The following is an 11437-nucleotide window of genomic DNA, read 5'->3' on the forward strand; positions in this document are numbered from 1 at the left end:
GGATATCCTCACAGGATACTCTAAACATACTGAGACATGGAAACTACCTGACATGATGACTCCTTGCTGTCCCCAGTCCACCTGGCCATGCTGCTGCTCCAGTTTTAACTGTTCTGCCTTATTATTATTCGACCATGCTGGTCATTTATGAACATTTGAACATCTTGGTCATGTTCTGTTATAATCTCTACCCGGCACAGCCAGAAGAGGACTGGCCACCCCACATAGCCCGGTTCCTCTCTAGGTGTCTTCCTAGGTTTTGGCCTTTCTAGGGAGTTCTTCCTAGCCACCGTGTTTTTACACCTGCATTGTTTGCTGTTTGGGGTTTTAGGCTGGGTTTCTGTACAGCACTTTGAGATATCAGCTGATGTACGAAGGGCTATATAAATAAATTTGATTTGATTTGATTTGATTTATTTAAATCTAATATAAAGTATCCTTAAATACACAAGGAAACAGATCTTTAAAAATTAACCTTCGATAGATCGCAAGATAGATTCTCACCTAGATTCTTTCACAAGATGGATTCACAATTAGTTTACTTACAGAGCAAGCGCTAGTGTCTCCTCATGTACTACAATGGATATAGGGCCAATGTACCTATCCTGTTCAGCAGCTGGACCGTAGGCTCAGCGATCAGGAAGACCCTCATTTATCAGCCGACTTCTCCCTGTTTGCAGCCTTTGGACTCCGTCTCCTGAATGTTTGAAATCTGACGGGTACAATTGCTATAAAAGTTACAATAATGACACTCAGCTTAATCGACGCCGTCCGTGCTCGTGCACGTACCACGGTAGCTGCTGCTATCGTTAGCTAGCTCGTCAGTTCAGTTCAATGACGCTTCACGTTCAAGCGATATTTGAATTAAAAGTCAAGGAACACAATATAACAGCAATAGAAAAGCCTAGTTTACTCGAACGGATATACAGTTAAATAACAAACGATAACATAGCTAGCTAGTTAAGTTAATAATAGAAAGTATTACCTACCATGAGTTAATTCTATCTTTGAACCACCCAATCCTCCTGGGTTGGTTGTAAAGGTGGTTGTACTTGGCTGGCAAAACTTAAAAAGCGGTCTTTCAAGTTTTCAAGGTTCAACATGACTTTACGTTTGTTGGTTGATGATGATTGAATGTGATACTTTTTCATATGGCTGGCATTCACAAGTGCCTTATTTGTGATTGGCCAAACATTTGCATATCGTTTGCATATTGTAATTTGACACGTCAAATAGTGTTTATTTGACGTGTTTCTTTTCGCAAAGGCGTTCTGTAGGATGCCCACGTTAATATTCTCAACAAGGGGAGCAATAACTCCAGTTGTAATCACACTTTAATGCTTGTTTCCAGAACCACACGATTGGAAACCTTGGCTAAAAGCTCCTTGTTTCTGTTGGTCGGTAGATCTCCCATCGGGGCTGGCATGCAGAGTTCACATCTAAGCTGACACTAAGTGAGGGGACTTTGTCACAGACGATGAGGGTTGATGCCGGGGCTCTGTCGCTCTGCCAGCCAAATCATGTCAGCCGCCCAGACAGCTAATCTGTTAAATTTGGACCATGAAGACCTTGACTCGTGTGTAAGAAGAGTCATTGTGATTTCTGTCCATTTCTGTCCAATTTGCCCAGGTTTGTCCGAGTTACTGTTTTTTCCAGGGTAGGCCGTCTTTGTAAATACGAATTTGTTCTTAACTGCCTACATAACAAAATAAAATAAATTAAGTGGTGATAGATTCTGAGTGAAGATATTCAAGTTGGTTCCGGAATATTGGAGATGAGCGCGGTCCATAGTATCCAAGTTGGTTCCGGAATATTGGAGATGAGCCCGGTCCATAGTATCCAAGTTGGTTCCGGAATATTGGAGATGAGCGCGGTCCATAGTATCCAAGTTGGTTCCGGAATATTGGAGATGAGCCCGGTCCATAGTATCCAAGTTGGTTCCGGAATATTGGAGATGAGCCCGGTCCATAGTATCCAAGTTGGTTCCGGAATATTGGAGATGAGCCCGGTCCATAGTATCCAAGTTGGTTCCGGAATATTGGAGATGAGCCCGGTCCATAGTATCCAAGTTGGTTCCGGAATATTGGAGATGAGCGCGGTCCATAGTATCCAAGTTGGTTCCGGAATATTGGAGATGAGCGCGGTCCATAGTATCCAAGTTGGTTCCGGAATATTGGATAAGAGCGTCTGCTAAATGACTTAAATGTAATGTAAATGAGATGAGCGCGGTCCATAGTTTCCATAGTTTCCATAGTTTCCATTCAAACCATTCGGCCGGAAGCCATTTTGTTCTCTGTGGCAAAGCTACAAGGATAACATCAAGCTGTTCAGCCTCTCTATTGAAGAGGAGGGAGATAGGAGGGGGGAGGGAGGAGAGCAAACTTTTATATGACAAAAATAATAGGTTATTACACTAGCGTGCAGATTTAATAAGCTTCCTGAGAGAGAGAAAAAGAGAGAGAGAGAGAGAGAGAGAGAGAGAAGAGAGAGAGAGAGAGAGAGAGAGAGGAGAGAGAGAGAGAGAAGAGAGAGACAGAAAAATAATAGGTTATTACAGAGAGAGAGAGAGAGAGAGACAGAGAGAGAGAGACAGAGAGAGAGAGAGAGAGAGAGAGAGAGAGAGAGAGAGAGAGAGAGAGAGAGAGAGAGAGACAGAGAGAGAGAGAGAGAGAGAGAGAGAGAGAGAGAGAGAGAGAGAGACAGAGAGAGACAGAGAGAGAGAGAGAGAGAGAACGGAATGGTACTTGAACTCAGTGTTCCTTTGTACATGTTCTGATTTAGAATCAGAATGTTATTTTCTGCATATTCTTAGAATGAAGGAGAATCTTATCAAAACGTCTTGAAACTAGTAGCATACAGTAATATAGTACAACTAATGTCAATAGGTACCAGTTTCTTTACATAAGAAGTTGGCAAACAGTACAGAAACAAGTATGAATTAAAAAATACATGAATGAACTGGACAAACCAATCAGGTTTGAAGTTAAGAGCCAGATGCAGACCATGTTGAATAAACAATGATATAATAGTTCAACAGGGGCAGGTCAGAGGTCAGGAAACCAGAGGGGGATCAGGGTCAGGGTCAGGGGGGCAGGGGCAGGCAGTGTGGTCAGGCAGGCAGGCTCAGGGTCAGGGGCAGGCAGTGTGGTCAGGCAGGCAGGGTCAGGGTCAAGGGCAGGCAGTGTGGTCAGGCAGGCAGACTCAGGGTCAGGCAGTGTGGTCAAGCAGGCAGGCAGGGTCAGGGTCAGGGGCAGTCAGTGTGGTCAGGCAGGCAGACTCAGGGTCAGGAGCAGGCAGTGTGGTCAGGCAGGCAGGCTCATGGTCAGGGGCAGGCAGTGTGGTCGGGCAGGTAGGCTCAGGGTCAGGGGTAGGCAGTGTGGTCAGGCAGGCAGGGTCAGAGGCAGGCAGTGTGGTCAGTCAGGCAGGCTCAGGGTCAGGGGCAGGCAGTGTGGTCAGGCAGGCAGGGTCAGGGTCAGGGGCAGGCAGTGTGGTCAGGCAGGCAGGGTCGGGGTTAGGGGCAGGCAGTGTGGTCAGGCAGGCAGGCTCAGGGTCAGGGGTAGGCAGTGTGGTCAGGCAGGCAGGCAGGCTCAGGGTCAGGGGCAGGCAGTGTGGTCAGTCAGGCAGGCTCAGGGTAAGGGGCAGGCAGTGTGGTCAGGCAGGCATACATCACAGTCATGTAAATACAACTATACTTCACAGTCATGTAAATACAACTATACTTCACAGTCATGTAAATACATGTCAGCCAGTCTAGGATCTGTGAACTAGCTGTTTTGCCATGCAGATTCCATGTTCCTGTTTGATTCCTGTTGGATTCCTGTTTGATTCCTGTTTGATTCCCTGGCATGCTAGATTGTATTCATCTGATTCAGATACAGAGGAAGGGGGTGGACGGGGGAATCTAAACAAATGAGAAGAGACGTCCAAGAGTCAGGAAGTGACTGCTTGGGGAATGTTGACGTAAGGCCTATTATCTTAGGAGTGTATAGACCACATATACATGGCCAGGAATCTTGGAGATGAGTGAGTGAGTGAGTGAGTGAGTGAGTGAGTGAGTGAGTGAGTGAGTGAGTGAGTGAGTGAGTGAGTGAGTGAGTGAGTGAGTGACAGCGAGTTGCAGTAATCCAGACACCAACAGCGAGTTGCAGTAATCCAGACGGGAGATGACAAGTGCCTGGATTAGGACCTGCGCCGCTTCTTGTGTGAGGCAGGGTCGTACTCTGCAGATGTTGTAGAGCATGAACCTACAGGAACGGGCCACCGCCTTGATGTTAGTTGAGAACGACAGGGTGTTGTCCAGGATCACGCCAAGGTTCTTAGCGCTCTGGGAGGAGGACACAATGGAGTTGTCAACCGTGATGGCTAGATCATGGAACGGGCAGTCCTTCCCCGGGAGGAAGAGCAGCTCCGTCTTGCCAAAGTTCAGCTTGAGGTGGTGATCCGTCATCCACACTGATATGTCTGCCAGACATGCAGAGATGCGATTCGCCACCTGGTCATCAGAAGGGGGAAAGGAGAAGATTAATTGTGTGTCGTCTGCATAGCAATGATAGGAGAGACCATGTGAGGTTATGACAGAGCCAAGTGACTTGGTGTATAGCGAGAATAGGAGAGGGCCTAGAACAGAGCCCTGGGGGACACCAGTGGTGAGAGCGCGTGGTGAGGAGACAGATTCTCGCCACGCCACCTGGTAGGAGCGACCTGTCAGGTAGGACGCAATCTAAACATCTGGGGGAAAAAAAGTTCAACTTCTGGTCAGGTAATAATATGGAATTACACCACTGCCGTTACCTAGGAGACTAAAACAAAGTGTCAACATGATACCGTAGTTAGACCACGTCCGTGTTCTACTCTCATCAACACAATGGCAGCTGAACAGCCACCTGTTTCTCCACAATACTACACCTACCGTAGCTAAACATGTATTTCCTTTTGTTTGTAAGAACATGTAATTTCACAAGATTTGTTATCAAAGATATTTACATAGGATTTAGAGATTTTAAAAGATTTTTTTTTTGGGGGGGCAGTTTAACGAACATGTAATTTAACCAAGACATTGACACGACATGTAGTTAGTGAATGGAACATTTTCTTAGTGTATTGTGTAGCTTCAATAAACTATATTGTATCAAAAACCTGTCGGTGTCTGCTCCACTGCAGTAGTTAGTTCCTGTCATTTTGCCAGCAGTAATAAAGCGTTGTTAACAACATGCGACTGTTACATTTTGAGCCGTAATGGGTAGCGTGACTGTGGCATTTTTAAGCCATTTTGAGCACTAATGGGATCCCGTTCCTCAGCCAGTCGCTGCAGTGCTGTCAGGACGGGAGACTAGCGCCTTTAACCAACTCCAACTCTGCTGCTGGTTGGAGGCTGTGTGCGTGTGTGTGTGTGTGTGTGTGTGTGTGTGTGTGTGTGTGTGTGTGTGTGTGTGTGTGTGTGTGTGTGTGTGTGTGTGTGTGTGTGTGTGTGTGTGTGTGTGTGTGTGTGTGTGTGTGTGTGTGTGTGTGTGTGTGTGTGTGTGTGTGTGTGTGTGTGTGCGTGTGTGCGTGTGTGTGCGTGTGTCTGTCTGTGTCTGTGTGTGTCTGTCTGTCTGTCTTTGTGTGTGTGTACGGGCACGTGTGTTTGCCTGCGTGAATTAATGCACAGTCTCTGATATATCATTTGAATTCATCTCATTACTTGTGCAGATTTAAATAAGAATCGAATTCATTAAGTGACAAGATGAAACTGCATCAGTCAACTGTAGTGGTGGGGGGAAGTCTTCAAAACCTCTCCTTCTGTCTGGTCCAATAATCACTCTGGGAATTAAATATAATATCAATCATCCCTCTAACTACATCTCTGTCTGCTGTATGGAAACCTCTCCTTCTGTCTGGTCCAATAATCACTCTGGGTAGTAAATATAATATCAATCATCCCTCTAACTACATCTCTGTCTGCTGTATGGAAACCTCTCCTTCTGTCTGGTCCAATAATAACTCTGGGTAGTAAATATAATATCAATCATCCCTCTAACTACATCTCTGTCTGCTGTATGGAAACCTCTCCTTCTGTCTGGTCCAATAATCACTCTGGGTAGTAAATATAATATCAATCATCCCTCTAACTACATCTCTGTCTGCTGTATGGAAACCTCTCCTTCTGTCTGGTCCAATAATCACTCTGGGTAGTAAATATAATATCAATCATCCCTCTAACTACATCTCTGTCTGCTGTATGGAAACCTCTCCTTCTGTCTGGTCCAATAATCACTCTGGGTAGTAAATATAATGTCAATCATCCCTCTAACTACATCTCTGTCTGCTGAGAAACTGCTGACCAGACAGTAACTTCAACGTATTTTGTCTGTGTCCCAAATCACACCCATTTCATTAAATAGTGATCTACTTTTGACTAGAGGCATATGGGTTCATTCAGTATCTTCCGAATAAACTCTTAGAGACCTTTTAATATTTTACATCAGTAGCAGTCAAAATGAATCATCACCGTATTTCAGTCTCATCTGAACATCGTAGAATTCTTGGTTATCTTCACGAACCCTGGCTAACAAGTTGAATCAGCAATACAATATTGGGTTGAATTATATATTTACTAAATATCTAACTAACCACACAGAACGAATCATACATTGATTAGCAATGACGTCATAAAGGAAAATGTTCCTAGCAGACGGAACATTTGGAGAGTCTTGATGCTTAACTTTGAACAGAAATGCAATGTTTCATTGGATCAGTATAACACTTTGCACATACACTGCTGCCATCTAGTGGCCAGAATCTAAACTGCAACTGGGCTGGAATAATACATTATGGCCTTTCTCTTGAATTTCAAAGATGATGGTACGAAAAAATAAGAACGGTTGGTTTTTATCTTTGTACCTTAATGTTTGTGAATGTTTGTTAAAAAAAGATTTAGGAACAAAAACAATATTTAAAATGTTTTCCGCATGTCCTCTTCTCGTCATTTGAAACGACAGAGACAGATATCGCTCTGCTCTTCTCTCACGACAACAACAGAATGCTTAGGATCTCAGCCTGCTACTGGTCTCCAAGGTGACGCCTGCCAGGCTGCTATCTAAACATAAACTATAAATATTCTGAGATGCAATCAACTATGGTCTCTACGGGTAACTCCTTAGTGTTATTATATTGTACCTATACTAAACAATCTACACAGGGAGGCAGATGTGCTAATCTTGAGTAGATGTGAATGGTCTTCTCCTCTGAAGTACCATTAAAACTAGCGAGCCAGAATTTTAGAAAAAACAAACAGATGAAGAGAGACGATAAATACACAACTATTTTATTTTATCATGAGACTTCCATTATTATATCGTGTTTGTAAGGCGACATTGTCATGTCCCAGACTATGTGGATAGGAATGGCATATTAATTATATCCATCTGCATTATGTAAATGTAATGAATAAAGAATAGGAGTGGTGGAAAAAGGTTAACATACTATGATTCATATTATTATATGTCTGTACACTTGATTTCATATGGATGTGGGAGGAGAGGGACAGAGTGAGGGAGAGAGAGAGGTTGGGAGAGTAGAAGAGAGAATGGGGGAGAGAGTGGGGGAGAAAGAGAATGATTGGGAGAGTAGAAAAGAGAGTGGGGGATAGAGAGGTTTTGGGAGAGTAGAAAAGAGAGTGGGGGAGAAAGAGGTGTTGGGAGAGTAGAAAACAGAGTGGTGGTGAGAGAGGTGTTGGGAGAGTAGAAAACAGAGTGGGGGTGAGAGAGGTGTTGGGAGAGTAGAAAATAGAGTGGGGGAGAGAGTGGGGGAGAAAGAGGTGGTGGGAGAGTAGAAAAGAGAGTTGGGGAGAGAGTGGGGGATAGAGGTGTTGGGAGAGTAGAAAAGAGAGTGGGCGAGAGAGTGGGGGAGAGAGAGGTGTTGGGAGAGTAGAAAAGAGAGTGGGGGAGAGAGAGAGGTGTTGGGAGAGTAGAAAAGAGAGTGGGCGAGAGAGTGGGTGAGAGAGAGGTGTTGGGAGAGTAAAAACGAGAGTGGGGGAGAGAGAGAGGTGTTGGGAGAGTAGAAAAGAGAGTGACAGAGAGAGAGAGGTGTTGGGAGAGTAGAAAAGAGAGTGTCAGAGAGAGAGGTGTTGGAAGAGTAGAAAAGAGAGTGGGGAGAGAGAGAGGTGTTGGGAGAGTAGAAAAGGGAGTGGGGGAGAGAGTGAGGTGTTGGGAGAGTAGAAAAGAGAGTGGGGGAGAGGGAGAGGTGTTGGCAGAGTAGAAAAGAGAGTGGGGGAGAGAGAGAGTTGTTGGAAGAGTAGAAAAGAGAGTCGGGGAGAGAGAGAGGTGTTGGGAGAGTAGAAAAGAGAGTGGAGGAGAGAGTGAGGTGTTGGGAGAGAAGAAAAGAGAGTTGGGGAGAGAGTGGGGGAGAGAGAGGTGTTGGGAGAGTAGAAAAGAGAGTGGGGGAGAGAGAGAGGTGTTGGGAGATTAGAAAAGAGAATGGGGGAGAGAGAGATGTGCTGGGAGAGTAGAAAAGAGAGTGGCATAGAGAGAGCGGTGTTGGGAGAGTAGAAAAGAGAGTGGGGGAGAGAGAGAGGTGTTGGGAGAGTAGAAAAGAGAAGGGGAGAGAGAGATGTGCTGGGAGAGTAGAAAAGAGAGTGGGGGAGAAAGAGAATGGTTGGGAGAGTAGAAAAGAGAGTTGGGGAGAGAGTGGGGGAGAGAGAGGTGATGGGAGAGTAGAAAAGAGAGTGGGGGAGAGAGTGGGGGAGAAAGAGAATGGTTGGGAGAGTAGAGAAGAGAGTGGGGGGAGAGAGAGAGTCTAGACCTGCAAAAGGGGGGCGTTACAGAACGAGAAAAACTTTAACTTGGGGGTTAAAGAGAGAGACAAACTGTGAATGGGGGGTGTTAAAGAGAGAGACAAACTGTGAAGGGGGGGTGTTAAAGAGAGAGACTAACTGTGAAGGGGGTGTTAAAGAGAGAGACAAACTGTGAAGGGGGTGTTACAGAGAGAGACAAACTGTGAAGGGGGGACAGTTAACGAGAGAGACAAACTGTGATGGGGACAGCTACAGAGAGAGACAAACTGTGACGAGGGGGACAGCTACAGAGAGAGACAGACTGTGACGAGGGGGACAGATACAGAGAGAGACAGACTGTGACGAGGGGGACAGCTACAGAGAGAGACAGACTGTGACGAGGGGGCAGCTACAGAGAGAGACCGACTGTGACGAGGGGGACAGCTACAGAGAGAGACAGCCTGTGACGAGGGGGACAGCTACAGAGAGAGACAGCCTGTGACGAGGGGGGACAGCTACAGAGAGAGACAAACTGTAATGGGGGGTGGACTGTTTCAGAGTGAGACAAACTGTGGCAGAAGGAGAAAGAGAGGGGGGGTTTACAGAGAGAGAAGCAGTAATGGAGAAATGGAAAGAGAGAGAGGGGGGGCGTTACAGAGAGAGTAAAGCAGTGATAGAAAGAGGGAGAAAATAGGTATTGAGTGCGAAGAGGTGCAGGGAATGAGAGAGAGACAGGGACAGAGAGAGAGAGATAAAGAGAAAGAGCGAGAGGGAGCGAAAGCGGAGGGCAGAGAACGAGGTACATGCATAAAGAGAAGAGGAGAAGAGAAGAGAGAGAGACATGGTGATAGTGCTAGAGTGCCCCCTAAAGGCTCAACATTCAACCACACCACACGATCACATTGTTTGTTGATTCCCCAGATTATTCCTGCCGTATTCTCCCAGTCCAGTGAGGATCCCCAGATTATTCCTGCTCTATTCTCCCAGTCCAGTGAGGATCCCCAGATTATTCCTGCTCTATTCTCCCAGTCCAGTGGTGATCCCCAGATTATTCCTGCTCTATTCTCCCAGTCCAGTGAGGATCCCCAGATTATTCCTGCTCTATTCTCCCAGTCCAGTGAGGATCCCCAGATTATTCCTGCTCTATTCTCCCAGTCCAGTGAGGATCCCCAGATTATTCCTGCTCTATTCTCCCAGTCCAGTGAGGATACCCAGATTATTCCTGCTCGATTCTCCCAGTCCAGTGAGGATCCCCAGATTATTCCTGCTCTATTCTCCCAGTCCAGTGGTGATCCCCAGATTATTCCTGCTCTATTCTCCCAGTCCAGTGAGGATCCCCAGATTATTCCTGCTCTATTCTCCCAGTCCAGTGAGGATCCCCAGATTATTCCTACTCTATTCTCCCAGTCCAGTGAGGATCCCCATATTATTCCTGCTCGATTCTCACAGTCCAGTGAGGATCCCCAGATTATTCCTGCTCTATTCTCCCAGTCCAGTGAGGATCCCCAGATTATTCCTGCTCTATTCTCCCAGGCCAGTGAGGATCCCCAGATTATTCCTGCTCTATTCTCCCAGTCCAGTGAGGATACCCAGATTATTCCTGCTCGATTCTCCCAGTCCAGTGAGGATCCCCAGATTATTCCTGCTCTATTCTCCCAGTCCAGTGGTGATCCCCAGATTATTCCTGCTCTATTCTCCCAGTCCAGTGAGGATCCCCAGATTATTCCTGCTCTATTCTCCCAGTCCAGTGAGGATCCCCATATTATTCCTGCTCGATTCTCACAGTCCAGTGAGGATCCCCAGATTATTCCTGCTCGATTCTCCCAGTCCAGTGAGGATCCCCATATTATTCCTGCTCGATTCTCCCAGTCCAGTGAGGATCCCCAGATTATTCCTGCTCGATTCTCCCAGTCCAGCAACCCAAACCATTAAACAGCTTCAAGATGCCTACATGTATTCAGGGTCTGAATACCTTATTCCCTATTTAGTGCACTACTTTTGATAAGAGCCCTATGGGCCCTGGTTAATAGTAGTGCACTATAGTGTCATTGGGGACATACAGTATTCCTGCTCAGGGTATACCTTTGCATTTAGAGCAATTCAACTCTCCTTGTATTCAACCAAGAGAGGTCACAGAAATAAACACTCAGTTTGATTTTGATTGGTTCAAAACAATGAGGGCCAGGGCCATTTTTATTGGCTTAAACAAATGGACAGCAGCTGCAGTTTAACCCCGATCACAGATAGAGAGAGAAACACAAAGCACCAGCGGTCCTTTACTGCATATTAAAGGGAATTACCTTGTGTGTGTGTGTGTATGTGTGTATGTGTGTATGTGTGTGTGTGTGTGTGTGTGTGTGTGTGTGTGTGTGTGTGTGTGTGTGTGTGTGTGTGTGTGTGTGTGTGTGTGTGTGTGTGTGTGTGTGTGTGTGTGTGTGTGTGTGTGTGTGTGTGTGTGTGTGTGTGTGTGTGTGTGTGTGTGTGTGTGTGTGTGTGTGTGTCCCAAGGTCAGTCACCACATCCTGTCTGCGTTACCATGAGAACCAGGGACCAGGGAAGATTAATTGATATTCTTAGTAAACTGCACATTTGAAATAGCAATTGAATGTAATGTTTTACCTTTTGGAAAATAGAACGAAAAAAAATAATTAAAAAATAGTTAGTTATGGAGCAATATCAAGTGTTGTT

General features: G+C 45.8%; 1 protein-coding gene across 1 annotated transcript; it reads left to right on the top strand.

Annotated features, from left to right (window-relative positions):
- Positions 1-1774: 1774 nt before the first annotated feature.
- LOC124011582 (putative proline-rich protein 21) lies at positions 1775-10681 on the top strand. Its single transcript, XM_046325037.1, has 2 exons — positions 1775-2158; positions 9671-10681. Exons 1-2 carry the CDS (start codon positions 1775-1777, stop codon positions 10679-10681), a joined length of 1395 nt encoding a protein of 464 aa, XP_046180993.1.
- The last annotated feature ends 756 nt before the right edge of the window (positions 10682-11437 follow it).

Source organism: Oncorhynchus gorbuscha, linkage group LG23, assembly GCF_021184085.1.
Source record: "Oncorhynchus gorbuscha isolate QuinsamMale2020 ecotype Even-year linkage group LG23, OgorEven_v1.0, whole genome shotgun sequence".
In the NCBI taxonomy this organism is placed as follows: Eukaryota; Metazoa; Chordata; class Actinopteri; order Salmoniformes; family Salmonidae; genus Oncorhynchus; species Oncorhynchus gorbuscha.